At 34.5% G+C, this 18647-nt stretch overlaps 1 protein-coding gene across 1 annotated transcript in view; it reads left to right on the top strand.

Moving 5' to 3' along the window:
* Nucleotides 1–18647, top strand: part of ADAMTS12 (ADAM metallopeptidase with thrombospondin type 1 motif 12) — a 482021-nt gene that overhangs the window by 248846 nt on the left and 214528 nt on the right. Inside the window, 2 exon segments of the mRNA XM_051969545.1 lie at nucleotides 5277–5473; nucleotides 8024–8107. Of these exon segments, the coding sequence (XP_051825505.1) occupies nucleotides 5277–5473; nucleotides 8024–8107 (281 nt within the window).

The following is an 18647-nucleotide window of genomic DNA, read 5'->3' on the forward strand; positions in this document are numbered from 1 at the left end:
ATCTTTAGGTTCCAGAAGGAAAAGAAAAAAATATCTTCTTTTTCACAAAGGGCTGGAAACTAAGAAGTAGTGTGGAATGAACAGAATCAAGGAAGATTTATTTGAAAGGAGCTGAAATCTTGAACAATTGTGATGAGGATTTGGATAATTGGGTTGGCAGAGAGAAACTGGAGGACTGATGGAATTGTTCCCTGGAGCAGGCAGGGAAAAAAGGCTCTGATAGAGATCAGTTTAACTTAGTGGTCCCACCCTCTGTGGCAGTTCCTCCTCAGCTGTGGATGGTCCCACCTTGCTGTGTCCCATCAAGAAATCAATTTAGGTCAAGCCCTTGAGGCTCACTCTCGTTGGGGGTTGTGGGCAGCCCAACTTGTCCTATCAGAAATCCCAAGCATATCTCCCAGGTTAATTTTCTCCAGAAATCTGTTTCTGGCCCATGCCATCTTTGCTGAACCTCCTTTGGGTCAGTCTGCCACGACACTCTGCCTCATGGTGTCTTTTCCCTTCTGCCTTCCCCCTTCCTCATGCCACATGGTATTTCTCCTAACTCTCCTGTGTCTTACAGTGTCTTTCCTCTCAGATTCCACTTCTCCTTATAGTTAACTCCTTATACGTAGGGTGCTAAATCCCTTTTAGGATTATAGGGCAGATGGCATGCAATCAAGTAGATACAAAGAAGACAAATTCAAGATAAATTTGAAATAATCAACTAAGTGAAAGCAGTAGAATTAAAGAGGATGGAAAAAAGCTTCTTGTAAAAAGTGAGATTTATCTGGGACTTGAAAGAACCTTGGGAATCCAGGAGACCAAGTTGAAAAGGGAGAATGTTTCAAGCAGAATTGAAGAAAGGCCATTGATAAAGAATTAAGAAGTTATTACCTAGTGCTGTGGAGTGGTAGTTGCATAAACAGTGATAGTGAAGGCTGTTCTATTGCATGAGTAGGCATGAGGATTTATTAGATGATAAGAGAAAGGAAGGATATTTTAGGTAAGCAAAGACACAACAGTGGGAAAATGTGAAGCTTGTTTGCAAGTGATCTAGGAGTCTAGTTTGGCTGGAGCATCAAAAACATGGAGAGAAGTAATAAAAGAAAATTTTGGAGAGGAAGGATGGTGCCAGGTTGCTAGGGGACCTTGAATGCACTCTTATGAGTCTTTTTTTAAAGCATTTCTTTTGTGGAAATAAATAGTTGTTCTGCCCTTTGTTTATTGAACAACTTCTTTAAAAAAGATCCTGTCAATTTCTTTGGAGGAGACTTTACATAAGGACAAAATTTAAGTTTAAGAAATTTGCCCCTGGGATATGAGTTTAGGATATTAGTTAATCATTGATTAAGAGAAAAGACTTCAATTTTTTCTCTTTAGGGTTAGGCTCCCAGAACACTATACTAGGAGGCCAGATAAAGAGCCCCATTCTGAGAGAGAAACATTTTCTGTTTAATATAAAATTGTTTTACTTGCTCACTAAGGTGAGGGGAAGGGAGGGAAAAAATTTGCAACACAAGGCTTTGCAAGAGTGTTGAATACACTCTTGAATGTTGAAAATTATCCATGCATATGTTTGAAAATAAAAAGCTTTAATAAACAAGTGCCTATTTTCTCCCTGAGTTGATAATGTAAATTTCCTTAAAGGTAGGGACTGCTTTGTATTCTTGCCTTCCCTTCCTTCCCTGCCTAGTGCCTAGATGTTTTTTGATTGATTAAAGGATGGGAAACATGTTTTCTGATATTTTTAAACAAACAAAAAAAAACCTATTAGGAGATTTATTTGTAATTACTGATAATTTATAACCCCCCCAAAGAGAGGAATTTTAATTTTTTACATCTACATGACCTTCAGTGCCTACCCACTTGTCTTTTATAAGTCTCACTTGATATGCTCACTTGAGCATTTATAAGATTATTATTTTCTTTCTTATCCATTTTTTCTCTTTCTACAACTCAGAGTTTGCCTAAGACGAAGTCTGTGATTTTTATTGAGAATGCCCACACATTGATGAAATCTAGGGTCTTTGAAATACTGAAGCATAGCTTCAGAGAAGAACTCCCCGGGGTGGGGGGAATGATGATTGCATTATTCTGTGTCTCTTCCAATTCTGTGATCCTTCTAGTAGTAAATCCTGAAGTCAGATAGATAGCAGCTCTTGCTGGAGATTTTTTTTTCAATTTTAATTTTCTGATAGGTGCATTTAGACCAACTTTTTTTCCCTTGGAGATGAAAGGATCTTTCAGGATTTATAATGAGCAGTATTAGGGCTGGCAGGGGAGCCATCCTGATTTTTAAAATTTTCTTTTTTTTTTTTTTAACCACGTCCTTATAAATTATAATTACCCTTATAAATTGGTATTATTTTTTCTTGATTATGTTCATTCTACCTCCAATAGTCACTGTTTCTGTTAAGGACACTACCTTGTAATTACCTAGATTCTTAGGCCTCAGGATCACCCTCAATTCCTCCATCTCTCTCACTCCCCACGACTATCCAATTTTTATGTTCTGTTAATTCTCTTTTGTCAGAATGTCTGATAGCCATCTTCTTTTTTGACTCTTCTAATCAATCCCCCTCTCATCATTTCCTTATGGTATCTCAATTGCTCTATCATTGTTCTTTCTCTCTCTTTATTCTGTCTCTATTTTAGTTGACTCTTCATGGAGCTACAAAAAATAAACATGCTAATGTATATATCTCATCATATAAATTCCCTGCTTGGAAATTTTTAGTGACTTTCTATTCCCTCTAGAATAAAAGGCAAACCTCTGTGCCTGAAATTTAAAGCCTTCAGTTCTCTGGGCCCAACCTAGCACTAGAGACTTATTTCACATTATTTCTCTATATTATATTCAAAATCACTTAGCTCCACTGTAGATTGGGCATTCTCTCTCTTGGTCCCACCCAAGCCATTCTTCAATATTAGAATGCTATCTGTTCTCTCTGTCTTTTATGATTTTACTCTTTCTTCAAAGTTTAGATCTCTGAAGCTTCTCTCACCCCCCAAGTATTAATGCTCTTTTTCTCTTCCATTATTGTTATATCATCTTTTCTTATTCACTCACTACCATGTTATTTTCTAAGTATATATTGCATTTTTCTACCGTTAAGCTTCTTGAGAGCATGGGCTGATATATTTTTATCTCCCTTTCTCCAGTGCCTAGAATGGGAATGATTAAAGAAAAAAAGCATATTTGTTACTCTGTCAAGAACCATGCTAAGCTATGGGGATATCAATACAAAAATGAGGCACTTCATGACCACAAGGCACTTATATTCTAATGGAGCTGACAAACTCATGGAGGGCGGTGTTTACCATGGAGTATTCTTTTGACTTATGAAATCTCAAGAATGGTGATTGGAAGCCATAGGGAAGTTGATTAACATGCCCCTCTTAATGGCAATGGCAATAGTTATTTGATTTTGGCTTCCAAAGGGATAAAGAAGAGGTGGAGTATTACTAGTTACCCAGGTAGGATAGATGGTAAGTAAATGGCCTTGTTAATAAGGCAGCTAGCATTTATTACCTGCTTATTGTGAATCAGAAGCAGTTAGGTGATACCATAAATAGAGTGCTAAGATTGACTCAGTAAGGCTCATGTTTCTGAGTTCAAATGCAGCCTTTGACAATTATTAGCTGTGTAAGCCTGGACAAGTCTTTTGGATTTTTTCTTAAAAACGTAAAAACTATGGTTTTTTTCATAAAAAGGTGGGGGTTCCCTTTTGCCTCATTTTCTCATCTGTAAAATGAATTGGAGAAACCCTTTCCACAAAAGAAATGCTTTAAAAATGAATTGGAGAAACTTTGCCAAGAAAACTCCATATGGGGTCATGAAGAGGCAGAAAAGGCTGAAATGACTGAACAACACCAGTAGCAGCAGCAGCAACAACTGTATACTAGGTACTGTGTTAAGTTCTGGGAATACTTCCCAAAAAGAGAGAGACAAAAATAAAAACCAAACATTCTTTGCTCTGAAGGAGCTTACAATCTAAAGGGGGAGACAATATGCAATAACTACATTCAACTAAGATAGAGAGAATGTTCCAGTCATCGGAGATAACCCATAAAAACTCTCAGAGTTGGGAAAAGGATAGTGTTCAAAGAATGGAAGGATGCTAGTGTCACTGGATCAAAGTTCATGAAGAGGAATAAGGTTTAAGAATACTGGAAGTTAGGATAGGATCAGATTATGGAGAACTTTAAAAGCCAAGCAGAGGATTTTATATTTGATTCTGGAGCAGGCCCCCAGAGATGAAAGGATGATTTCCTCTAGGAACTGCTGTCTGGCAGCCCAGTGTTCTGTCCATTGCCAATGATGGGCAGGAAGGATGGTAAAACCAGAAATTCTTGATCAATTTTGATTGAATTTGATTGAATTGAACCCCAATTTTTCTTTAGTAAATTATGTTCATGAATTGATGTGCTGCTTTTTCATTTGTTTATATTTTTACCATTTTTTGCTTTTTTGAATATAGTGTTTTTGAATTGCATATGAAACAGTATTTGCTTTTATTTTATCTAAACAATCACTTTTTTAAGCTTCAAAGAATATTCTCCAGTATGAATACACTGGGATTTTGTGAACAACCCCACATTCAATCTTCCATACCCTTCTTAATTTTATAGATTATGATCAGCATTTATTTTTAAACTATGTTTTTTTCTTTAAAAAACCATCTTGATCAATACTCAGTTTTGTCCCTTTGTAGGTGATCATCTCTACATCACTTGACATTCAGGTTTATATTCACTTAGGTTCTGTATATGTACTATTTCATCTACTCAATTTTCTTTACAACATCCTTTGTTATAACAAATGTCATCCTTCTCCAACTTTATTACCTTTTGGGAAAAGATGATACCTGGGCTTGCACTATAGATTGGAAAAGTATATTAAATAATGTTAAGAAAACAGCAAATCAAGGTCACAAGTCTGGTTGATAGCTGAGCTAAGATTCAACTGTAGGATCAGTGTGAAAATAAAAAGCAAAGCATTTCAAAGTATTGACTATTTTGATGTTCTTGTCTGAAAATTTTACTGCCTTGAATTTTAATTCAAATTGATTTTCAGTGATATTTAGTATCATTCATTGGTCTATAATTGTCTTTCTTCTGGTTCTTAACTCATTTTCTACTTTGCAGGTGGAAATAAATATGTATATAATATGTGTGTTTATAAGAGCATTATATAAGAACTTTTTAACATAATATTATACTCATTTGCTTGTGTCTTTACACAAACAAATCCAAATGGTGATCAAATCTTTTCTATTTTGTTCCACATTTAGATAGTCGTGCCATTTTTCAACAGCAAGAACAACAACGAGAAAGATGGGAGAGAAACAATGTGTCAAAGAAAAGACTCTCCCGGAGATCCATCAGTAAAGAACGATGGGTAGAAACCCTGGTTGTAGCGGATACAAAGATGATCGAATATCATGGAAGTGATAGTGTGGAATCTTACATCCTCACTATCATGAACATGGTATGTTGATGAATGTAGCTGGAAATAACTTCTTATTAAAAACTGAGAGTAGTTATATTTTTGGTTTCTTTTTAATGCTTGGAATTAGAATATCACTCTGTGTTACTAGTGAGTGAAGAAAACATTCAAAATAAGATTGTTTTCCTTTTGGAGATGAGATTTCTAAGAAATGTTTATTTGATATTTATATAGTGTGCTAAATTGAAGAAAAAACTATAAAGGCAAGCACAAATCTGTTAAAGTAATCCATCAAGCAGTAAAAATTTGATAAAAGTGTCTACTGTGTACCAAGTACTCTTCTAGGCATTAGAAATAAAAAAAAAACTCCTATATACACATACATACAAAGACAAAAAAATGAAAAAACTTCTATATATATACACATATGCATATATAATATATGTAAGTATGTATGTGTGTGTGTGTGTGTGTGTGTGTGTGTGTGTGTGTATACACACACACAGAATAAATATAAATAAATACAAGATAGGGAAAGAGAAACCTAGAAGTTGAGAAAGATCAAAATATCAAGACAAAAATGTTCGCAAATTTACTTTTTAAAAATATGTTCTCTGGTTTCTGAGTTTCATAGATATAAAAAATGAGAAGGCAATTTGTTTCAAAAGATTGGTCATATCATTGATGTGATTACTTTTTGCTTTGAAACAAGTTGCAAGAAATATATCCATATCTTAGACAACAATTTTCTGCTGCCTTATCATCATCTGAAATTGGCCCAGGTTCTCAAATGTAATATAGAACCCATGTTCTGATAGACCCTATCAAGATGGAAAACCTTCCACTGAGGATCTAATCTGAGGATCTAGCTATATGTCTGCCTATCATCAAAGGACCACTTTAATTGACCATGGCAACTAAAGTTCTACAAATCACCCTTCACCTTCACTTTTTTAAGGCCAAATGTGTAAGTTACAATTAAGGTTAATGAAAAGATTAGAACGTTTGACTCCTAAAAACCAACAAAAAACTTTCACAACCCAAATCCAGTTAAAACATTTAATTTTCTACAAGCAAATCAAAAGATTGATCATGGGTAGGTTTAATATAAAGAAAAAAAATTCTTGGCAATTTGATTTCCCCCAAAGTGGCAGTGACTGTCTTTAGGTAATAGGTTTTCTTCAAACAAAAGCTAGATGACCACTTCTCAGAGATATTATAACAGGAATTCTTATACAAGTATAGGTTGGATCAAATAACTCATCTCTAAGATTGCTTCCCAAAGACTGAAATTCTGTGGTAATCTTTCAAATCTTTGGTTCCTAAAGTGAAAAAAAAAGTAAAAAGATAGAAGAAAATAGGAGGGACATATCAGACATTTCAACCTAAGCAGTTCACATTAAAAATGAGGGAAGATTCATCTAAGAAAGCATCTTTGTTCTGTTTGACAGAAAGTAATTAAAAATTAAAAATCTCAAACTCTGGTTTTTTTTTTTTTTTTTTTTTGGTAGAAATAGTGCCAGTACACATTCTGGAGGGGCATGAACTATTTAAATTTAAAATAATCTTGTCTCTGTGAATTCAGGAAATAACATGATACTTCCATATTCTCACCAGCAAATGCCCAGTTCTTTTGGCTATTATATGTGGATAGACTATTATGAACTCAAGGAAAGATGCTCTGAATTCATAAAACTGGAGATAGAATGCAATGGTTAGATTCATTCTGCCGTTTTACTTTATTTTGCATATCTCTCAATAGGGAAGCTTTGCTTCTAGAAAATCACCTTCCCATTCCCTCCCAACCTTCCATCCTCCTACTTTCTCACAGTACCCAGTGAAAATGCTGGTTTTAAAGTCTTGACAGACCCCAATCTGTCTCACCAATCTTATGACTTGAATCTTGCAAATTATGACAAAATTGTGACAAAAAACTGTTCCTTCGAGTTCTAAATCTTAAGAGTCTACTATAAAAAGTCTACTATGTTCAAGGCCATATGCAAAGCCATGCAGACTATAGAATATAGAAAAGACATTAGAGAACTAAACTTTTTTTTGCCATTTGCTTCCTAGAAAACATCTATTTGTACCCAAAAGTTTTGTTGAGAAAAATATGGCTCTTTACAAATACACCAGTTAACAAAGGAGTAAGAACTTATTTCAAGACCTGCATACACATTCTCTGGGAGTCTGGCAGGTGTGGATGGCAGGCATGTCTCTAAGAAAGGCAGGATTTTAAATTAAGCAGAACATCAGATCAGCCAGGACTTTAACTTTCAAGTAGTTATCAGTGACAGGGAGAATTAGGTTATGGAAGAAGGACTAGAATAGAAATGATAGCTGTTCCTGGGTCTGCCATCCTTCACTAAATAAGGTTGGGCTTTAGATAAGTAATTTATCCCATAGGGTGGAATATGCCATTATCATGGGTCACTCTTTCTTATGACATACTTTATCATCCAGTTCTCTAACAGTGTGAAAAAAGGTAAGACAGTTCCAAGGTAAACATTATCAGAATTGTTTGCATATTTTCCTTTCTAAAGTTATTTGTTGGACTTGGGCTACAATTATTTTTTTCCCTCTGGTTTGTAGGTCACTGGATTATTCCATAATCCAAGTATTGGCAATGCCATTCATATTGTAGTGGTCCGGCTTATTCTTCTAGAAGAAGAAGAGGTAAGAGTATTTTTTTATTACCTCTTACTTTGGGCTGATGAGGAAGATTAATGCCTGAGAAAGTCTAATAGGATGGAATGTAATAGGATGAAACATGGAAATTAGGTAGTAGAACAGGCCTAAGATGTAGCAGGAGAGTGTTCAGGTGGCAATTGCAGAAGAAAAATAAATAAAAAAACTAACAATACAGAACTACCTATCTCAGGAAAATTAGTGGTATATTATATAATTACATATCATAATCACATTGATATGTAAATTATACATTGTTATTATATGTTATAGTTGTATTATAATATATAACTATACATCATATCATATAAATGTATATTGTGATATATAATTATAATATTAGAGGATCACAGATCTCAAGCTGGAAGGGACCTTAGAGGGATATCCAATGAATACCCTCCATTTTTCAGACGAAGAAACCAAAGATCAGGAATATTTAAGTGATTTGCTTTGTCACAGTTAAGTGACAGAATCAGGATCCAAACTCAAGTCTTATGCCTCCAAATTCAGGGTTCTTTGTGATGATTCATTGCCTCTCTGTATGTTCAAGCACTACACTATAGTAGATGATAAATGACTTGCCCAGAATCACACAGCCAATAAGTGTCTGAGTCTGTATTTGAACTCAGATCTTCCAGACTCCAGGCCCAGTAGCCTATCAATTGTCCAACCAATTGTCTCCAAATAAACTGTGAATCAAATTTCACAAGATTTAATGGGGGAGGGTGGGAGAAATTTGATGGGGATAAATGTGAAATTCTGTATCTTGGTAGGTACAGAAGATACAGGTTAGCTGGATTTCAATGTCAGTATCAATTAATTAAATTAATTAAAAAACCCAATACTTTCTGAATTTTGAATTTTTGAGGGCAGCATAGTCTAATGCAGAAATGTCAAACAAGTGCTCTGAAAGAAATCTCTCAAGTATACCTGAACCAGATTAAAATGTAATTAGGAAATATTTAACAAAATAAGTAAGAATACAATAAAACATAGATAATGTTACTTTGTGGGGTTTTCTAAGTCAACATGTGACGTAAAGGGGTGATTCTTTTTGAGTTTGACATCTATCAGCTTTATGACCCCAGGCTAATCACCTAACCTCTCAGTGCCACTATACATTGTAGAATAGGTACCAGTTTGTACTGGGTGATGAAATTTATTTAACAGGATGTTCCTTGTACCAATGAAGTCAATCATTCAACATGCATTTATTAAGTGACTGCTGTGTGCCACTCAAGACTGCCCTCCCCAAAAAAACTCAACAACAATCAAAAAAGCAATCTAAGCAAAAAAGGCATTTAGTCCATAAACAGGGAGTTTTGAGTCATCCTTTTCTGCCCAGGTAAGACCACATCTATAGGGTTTCATGCACTTTTAGTCATGAAAGATAATTTGTTCATGAAGATCATTTATTTGGTCAATATATACTTATTAAATATCTCTAGTGTGTTAGACATTGTTCAAGTTACTGAGGGATATACGAACATTGAAGACAGAACTTATTGACCTTCATGAATCCCTTTGGAAATCTAGTAGAAGCCTATGGGCTTCTTATCAAGATGTTTCCAAATGTATAATATAGCAGAAGATAACAAAAGAAACTAATAATACTGAAATACAGTTATCAATACTAGAAATGATAAATATTAACAATATAATAGGTGAAATAATAAGAATATGGCTCAGGTTAAAATTTTCCTTTTTATCACTGGTCTTGCTTAAAAATCTGTCACAGGTAGCTCTCCTGAAATTTATAATCTCCTGGGAGAGTTTTTTTTTTTTTTTTTTTTTAAAGCTCAGCTGCCACACCATTTTTCTAATCTTACATTAGAAGCTGGCCAGGTCTGCTTTCTCCAGAGTCAGTAATTCCCCATTAGTAAACCACACATTATGATTAGCAGCCATTATTGTATTTTATCTGCTACTAGAATAAACAGTAGCAGAGAAATTGCAGAAAGGGAAGGGGAACCAGGTTGTATCCTGCTGCCAAAAGAAGTAAGATTTTTCTGTGCTAACACCTGCTCGTTGATAAGTGCAGCAAAAAGTCCAGCATGGTGTTGCAGTTAAGGATGGGTGTCTTTTCTCTAGTTTAGAGACATGACAAGTAAGATTTGTCTTTAAGGCAGCAAGGGACAATATCACCCGAACTGTACAACTAGACTTAATGCGTGTAGGTCATTCGTTCTTGACCCAACACCGCTATTTTATTAATTAGAATAACTGCCAGTGCTGGCAATAGCTGACTCTTTCAGGATCATTGAAAGGGAAAACAGAGAAGCACAAATTCAATATTAAGTACTTGATTCTTCAATACTCAACATATCCATGAGATGGAGGGCACTTGACTTTTAATCTCTGGGCTATCACTTTCTCCTTTTTTTTCCAGCATCTTTCTCCCAGAACTCTGAAAAATTTCAGAAACATGCACATAGGCTAGTGGAATCTCGAGGAAAAGTGTGAATCTCTATAGTTACTGATTTAGAGTCATATTCTGATGCAGAGTTATAGTACCTTCCCAGTCTTACATTTTTCTTCCCTCCCTTCTCCTACACTCTACAATTCAGCTACAATGACATCCATAGTGTCCTTCCCTTGTAATGCTCTATCTTCCACCTCTGTGACATTGTACTTGCTGTCACTAATACCTGAAATTTTTTTCTCTTCTCATCTTAAAATCCTTCCTTCAAGACTTAAGTCAAATATCACTTTCTGAAAGTCCCTTCTAGTCCTTTTCCTTTAAAATTATCTCCCATTTACTTTGTAAGTACCTATTTATTTACATGTTGTTTCCTTCATATATAAGCCCCTTGAGAATAGGGCCTATTTTTGGCCTTTTTTTGTACCCCCAGATCTTAGCACAATGCTTGCCACTTAGTAAGGACCTAATAAATCCTTCTTAACTGATTCATTCTGCTATTTCTCATATGACAATGAACAATTCACTTAGCCTATCTGGGATTCATTTTTCTCATCTGCAAAGTGATGGAATTTTACTAGCCATTTTGACTTTCTTTTTCTTTTGTTAGAAGTATAAGAGAGTAATATGGGAAGGATAACTAAACTATAGAATCTAGAGCTAGAAGGGAACCTTAGAGATAATCTAGTTCATTTTTCAGTAATGAAAACTGAGACCCAGAAAAGCCATGTCAGTTGTATCAAAAGCAATCACTAATCTGTGGGTGGCCAGAGCCAAACAAACAGAATAGACTAGAGACAGGAGAGTAGGGACACAAATAGAAGTTTAATTTCAGAATAAGAAAAATGACCTTTGCAAATGGAAGCTCCCTATTTAAGAAGGAGAGCTTCACATGCTGAACCAAAGGCAAGTTTTACATATCACAAGTGGGATGGATTATGACAATTGCTTTTAGGTCTTGAGTTACTGTTTCCATGGGCCCTGTAGGAATAGTATTGTCTCAAGTCTTGAGACTTACAGGGCAATTCAGAGCATAAAACCAGAGTTCTGTGACAGGAACAGGAATGCAATATCTGTCAGTGACCAGGAGCAAGGACTATGAATCTGAGATGGATGCCCCTGGGATTTAGGGGGAGTTAAATCCCTCAGTGAACACCTGCTCCTGGTACAAACAATACCCTTTACCAGTAGGTGATATTATCCAGAGGGCAAAGGATTATCCCAAAATCAGGACACAGCCTGCTTGCTGGGCCCTAGTTCTTGAAAATAGGATGTCTCCAAAATATTTTGATAGCCAAGTGATAAATTCATATAGGTAATAAATAGCCAAATTAAGATTTGAACTCAAATATCCTGACTCCAAATAAAGGGTTTTTTCTGCTTCTCCCATGGGAGGAAAACAAGTCCAAAACCCCACTTTTCTGGTTATTCTCTTCTTTATAATATACTGGGGAAACATATCAGGAAGAAGGTGAAAGAAAGTAATCTATTGCTAGTCATGAGATTGCACCTCAAAATCAGAAATAGTTTTAGAAAGAAAGTCATTTGGCAGTTAGAGAGCTAGAAAGAAAGGGTGACTCCTTCCCTTAGTCTTTGTGAGGTTATATGATGTAGAGTTCAGACAGGGGTGTAAGAACATTTGCCTGATTAGTCTCATGTAGGTAGTAGGAAATCTCCAAGAGAAGGGAAATGTAAGATATATATCTAATTTGAGGGACCCAAAACAAACTTTGGGTAGACTGTGAATAAGACCTGGATAGACTCCACAAAAATCACTGGGTGGGATCTAAGTCTTACAACCCTAATCTTTCCTTGGACTCTTTCTGAGCTAATAATTAAATAATTAGAACTGGAAATTTTGTCTCAGGGCTTGGCATTGGGCAGCTTGTCCAGTTTGTTTGTAAAAGATAGCTCAGCTTTTTGAGCAAAAGATCACCTCTACAGTAGTTTGTCCTTTGAAATAGAAGTCAGAAATATTTACTACCATTGCTTTTCCTATTTAGCAACAGTGCCATCTGATAGGGGAGGGAATCATCTTTTTTTTATGAGAATTCACATATGAAAATTGCCTGGCTTCTCTCTAATACATGTTTCCTCCCTCTCCCACCCCCACCCCCAAGACATTTAAGTAGAGAAATGTATGTTCAGTCAATCTAGGTAGCAAGTTAAATGTTATTATAATTCATTCCAAAATAAATCAATTGATATTTTTGTTTTGGAAAGAGGTTGCAAAGTAAAATAGTGATTTATAATAAGACACGTAATCCCTCTGGATAATTTCCTCTAGTTGCTTGGAACTGTGTATTCAAAAGGTTTGTGATTTCCTTAAAGCTAACCACTTTTCCTGTAAAGGTCACATACCCAATATTCTGTTATCATCCCCAACAGCCTAGGAAGGGAGGGTGTGGGATGGCTATTGAATTGGTTTGAGAAAATGATGTGTGAAAAAATAATGGAAGAGTCAAAAGGGAAATGTATTTTTATTTTCTAAGGAAATAGAAAAGTGTTGGTATTGAAAAGGGCTGTTCCAACAAGCTCAGATAACAAGATAACGTACTTTGTGGTATATATTTTTTATCAAGTTCACCTTCAGAATTTTATCTAGTCATCATGGTTCACAGGATGAGAGAAAATGTATCTTGGGCGTAATCCTGGAGAAACTGAGGCAAAATAGAGATTAGAGGGTTTTTAATATTTTATTTGAGAGGAAGAGATTGTACTGGGGGCAAAACAGGATCCATTTTGTCCCCAGAACTGAATAAGTCTCAGAGTATCCAGAAACAAATGAAGAATTCCAGGGATTTTTATAGCGCTCCAGCAATCAGGGTAACAAAGCAGGGTGGGGTTAGAGCGCTGGTGAGCAAGAACTTCCAGGAATGACCCATAATTTGGTTTTGACAGGTTGGGGGTAAGAATCATAAATCCTAATAATTTGGGAGGCTAGGAGCCAAGATGTCTGATTCAGTGGTTCCCGCCATCTGCATTTTATGGCTCTATGAAATGCTAGTTATCTCTGTCCTAATTTATATTAGTTCTAATGGTCAGGAAGGGGGATTGCCATTGAGGCAGAACAATTCAAGGAGACTGTGGCATAACAGGGCTAGGAAAAAAAGCTGTCTTCATGGCAACTCTTTAAGATTAATTTGGTTGAGGGTATGGAAAATTCTTCTACTAAAGAGGTCATCACCAGGGAAAGGAGGTAACTCAGTGGAGAAGATTAAGGAAGTCACCTTCTCAAAGTGTGACCAACATTAGGAAAATGGGGAGTCAGTAGAGAAAATATTTGGCAATTACCATTTTAACTATTTTTACAAGGTACCAGGCTCAGTTGTTTCTCCCCACCTTCTGAAGGAATACAGGTACTGTCACTGCTCTAGAAATTCTGGCTTTTTTTATAGCTTGGTTTACTTTTACAAACACATCAGGATCCAGCATGATTTATTGTTGGAGTCCAGCTCCTGTAGTGAATTAAGGGTGTGAATTTACTGGGGCCAGACAGAGAGACTCTCAAATATGAACTTTTCAAAATTTATTGATCAGAGAGACAAATACATATTCCTCCGATGCTTATAGACTTATACAAAATCTAACAAGCATAGACTACTGAGATGTAAATGTTTAAGCCCTAATCTTGGTTACTTAGACAGAGATGTAAATAGTTGAGTTATACATCAGAGTAAACTTATCATATCAATATCCTTAAGTACCTTTCTCCAAAATGCATTTAGTCTCCATTGTGGGCTGTTTTTCCTGTCCTAAGATCAAAGGTAAACCTTTGATCCATTACATAGTAGTTTTACATTTTGCTTCAGTTGTTAGATTTCTAATTAATATTATTAACAAGTATGTCTCTGCTATTTCATAAGAAAAAGGAAGCTGGTGAGCCAAGTTACTGTAAGATTCAAGACCTGAGATGGATTCTTACCTCCTGGCCCTCTACAAATTTATGAAAGATTTTTTTTGAATCACATGTATACTAATGATAACATTATTTGTGGGAAATTGTTAATTGCATATTCCAAAGTTGAATTGATCAATATATTCAAGAAAGATTAATAAATACCTGTTATTTGTATGTGACACCTTTATATATGTGTATATGCTTTAAAAAAATTCACATCTCAATGTAGGGGAGAGTGGGAAGGAGGAAAGCAATAAATCTAGAACTCAAAGTTAAAAAAAAATGATAAAATTGTTTTTACATGTAACTGGGGAAAAATAAAATCCTGAAAACAAAACAAAATAAAACAAAATCCCCCACAGAAAAACAGTACAAGGTAGTCATGTCCTATTAGAGACTTCTAGTAATTCATAAGAAAGAAATCAGAAATTTAGAAGAAGCCACAAAATGCTCATTTGGCATACAACATCTACAAAAGAAAAATTATCTAAATGTGAAAGGATAGCATTTGTTCAAGAATAACTCAGTTAGTTATACTTGTGACTTTGGTTTTCTGAGAAAAATGTGGAATAGTCCACAGAAGAGGGATTAGGTTCCTAATAGCTACTTTTTTCCCCTTGCAGTGTTCAGATAATATGATAATAATAATTAATCTTTATATATCATAGTTAGGTTTCCAAAGCACTTCATATACGTACTTTGTACTTGATCCTCACAACTATTAGATATATGTTATTATTATCACTATTTTACAGATAAGGAAATTGAGGCACAAAGAGGTCGACTTGCCCAGAGTCATGCAGCTAATAAATGTCTGAGGCTAGATTTGAACTCAGATCTTCCTGCTTCTAAGGCCATTACTCTATAGATTGTAGCTGCTTCAGTGTAGGTATTCCCAACATTGTTCAGCCAGAAGGATCTCTAAGATTACTTTGTTTCTGGATTAATATCACTTTGTCCTTTTACCTTTCATCCATTGTGACATGATGTTATTCAAAATTCACAGGCATTTCCTCCTTTCAAGTACTATTCATTCAACAAATATTCATTTTTGCAATCACTATTTTCAAGGTACTCTGCTACATGTGGGGAGATAGAGAATTAAAAGAAATGGTCCCTGACTTCAAAGAATAGATCATTGGAGTACAAAATATAATATAATTACCACGTATTAGACTATAGAAGTAGAGAGGACAGATCACTTTTAATGGAAAGTATAAGAAAAGGTTCAATGGAAGAATCCAGCATTTGAGCTGAATCTTGAAGGATGGATACCATTTCTTCAGGTAGAGCAGTCAGTGGAAGGATGATATTTTAGCCTTAGGAAATGGCATAAGCAAAGGCATGGAAATGGAAAAGCAGAGCTTGTCTTTGGAGAACATTTGTCCCAGTTTTCTTAAAGCCTTAGTATCTGAGGGGCAGCTACATGGTTCAGTGAATAGACTGGACTTAGAGGAAAGAAAACTCATCTTCCTGACTTCAAATCTGGCCTCAGACACTTAGTAGCTTTGTAATAATTCACATTCCTATTCTATTTTACAATTTATAAGTTTTTATTTTATTACAATAATCCTATGAGCAGGCAACATAAATAGCATCATTTTTATTTTATAAATTAGGATATAGAGACTAGAAGAGTAGAAGTGAATATTTATTGTCTCAAACTTGGTTAAGTGACAGAGGCAGAATTCATATATATCTCTTCTGGATATAGTTTTGACCTAAATTTAAATCTGGCCTGTAATACTAATTGCATGATTTTGGGAAAGTCATTTGACCTCTGGTTTTCTAGGTTTCATCATGATTAATTTAAAATTGGAAAAACTTTCTTTCTACAACTTTCTTCTCCTCTGTTTTCAAACAAATATAAGAAGTCAGTGGATTATCCACTGGGAACATTTTAAGTACTTTGACTTTGCTAGAGTTCTTTCCCACTGGGCCATTACTAAAATACTCAGGAAGTCCCCAAATATAGCAATTACATGCTACATTGTAATTCTTAAAAGCAATTCAATTCTATTTAAAAAATTTCATACTTTCTGTTCCTTTCAAATAAATGTTATTTTAAAATATTTAAATACTATTAAAATTTAATTTTAAATAAAAAGATTAAAATTTGCCTCTTAAAATACCTTTAAAATAATATAATTGTGGGCTTCTGGGAGCCAAGATGGTGGAATAAGTAATTAATCACCACAACTCTTCGATATTTAGCTCCAAAAAATCACAAATTACTACTTCAAAACAAATTCTGAAACAGTAGAATCAGCAAAAAGATGAAATAAAACAATCTTTGAATCCAAGAAACTTGGAATATTAGCAGGAAAGGCTTGTCTCACTTGATAAAAGGGGAGTGCTAAAACAGGAAGCATTCCAGCAAGCCAGCAGCAAGTCCGATTTCAGCAAACTGAAGATCCTGAGCCCTGAGTCTGTTGTGATGGAGCAGGCAAATGTCAATAGGACCCACTACATGCATCAGTATATCCAGGAGAATGAGCAAATTCCAGTTCTGAGAACCTTTTGTGATTCTGCATATTCCTGAGAAAACTGGGAACAGAAAGAATATATCTTTTTCCTCAAGTGCACATGGTACCTACACAAAAACTGACAACCTAATAGGGCATAAAAATCTCACAATCAATTGTAAAAAGACAGACTTATTACATGTATTTTTTCAGATCACAATACAATAAAAAATATATTCAAATAAGTTCAGTGGAATGATAGATTGAGAATTAATTGGAAGCTAAATAATCTAATTTTAAAGAATAAATGTGTCAAAGAACAAATCATAGAAACAGCCAAAAATTTCATTAAAGAGAATGACAACAATGAGTCAATGCACCAAAATCTATGGGATACATCCAAAGCAGTACTTAGGGAAATTTCATTGCTATAAATTCTTATATCAACAAGAGAGAAAAAGAATAGATTAGTGATTTGTGCATGCAACTAAAAAAATTAGCAAAAGAACAAATTAAAAATCCCCAATTGAGCACCAAATTGGAAATCCTGAAAATCAAAGGGAAGATTGAAATAAGATTGAAAGTAAAAACAAAACAAAACAAAGTATTAAATTAATAAATAAATCTAAGAACTGGTTTTATAAAAAAAAAAATAAATGAACCATTGGTTAATTTGATTAAAAATAAAGAAGGAAACCAAATATTCAGCATCAAAAATTAAAATGGTGAAATCGCCAATGATGAAGAAATTAAAACAATCATTAGGAAATATTTGCCCAATTATATGCTAATAAATCTGAGAATTTGAGTGAAATCGATGAATAGTTGTGAAAATATAATTTACCTAGATCAACAAATCAGGAAATAGAATGCCTAAGTAATCCCATTAAAAAGAAATTGAGCAAGCCATTAATGAACTCCATAGGAAAAAATCCCCAAGACCAGATGGATTCATGAGTCAGTTTTACCAAACATTTAAAGAATAATTAATTCCAATATTATATAAATTATTTGAAAAAATAGGCAAAGAAGGCATTTTATTAAAATCCTTTTTTGACACAAATATGGTGCTAATAATTAAAATTTGGAAAAGCTAAAACAGAGGAAGAAAATTGGAGACCAATTTCCCTAATGAATATTGATGCAAAAATTTTGAACAGAATATTATCAAGGTGATTATAGCAACATATCAAAAAGATTATACATTATAACAAGATGGGATTTATACTAGAAATGCAGGATTGGTTCAATATTAGAAGACTATAAACACAATTCACTGTATCAATAACAAAACTGATATAAATCATGTAATTATCTTAATAGATGATGAAAAAGTTTTTGACAAAATACAGTGCCCGTTCCTATTAAAAATACTAGAGAGTATAAAAATAAAGGGAGCATTCAGATGATAAACAGTATCTATCTAAAATCATTAGGAGGTATTATTTGTAATGGGCATAACCTAAAAGCCTTCCCAATAAGCTCAGGAGTGAAGCAATGATGCCTTTTATTACCACTGCTATTCAATACAATGTTAAAAATGTTAAATATAAGAATAAGAGAAAAAAAGAAATCAAAGGAATTAAAATAGGCAATGAGGAAACAATTGTCACTATTGGCAGATATGATGAATCAAGAGACTCAAGTAAAAAAAAACTAGAAATAATTAGCAATTTGAGTAAAGTTATAAGATACAAATTCATGTATTAAGTGTCATAACAATCTGATTGGGTACATAATCTG

The sequence above is a fragment of the Antechinus flavipes genome, chromosome 1 (genome assembly GCF_016432865.1).
Source record: "Antechinus flavipes isolate AdamAnt ecotype Samford, QLD, Australia chromosome 1, AdamAnt_v2, whole genome shotgun sequence".
Taxonomy (NCBI): Eukaryota; Metazoa; Chordata; class Mammalia; order Dasyuromorphia; family Dasyuridae; genus Antechinus; species Antechinus flavipes.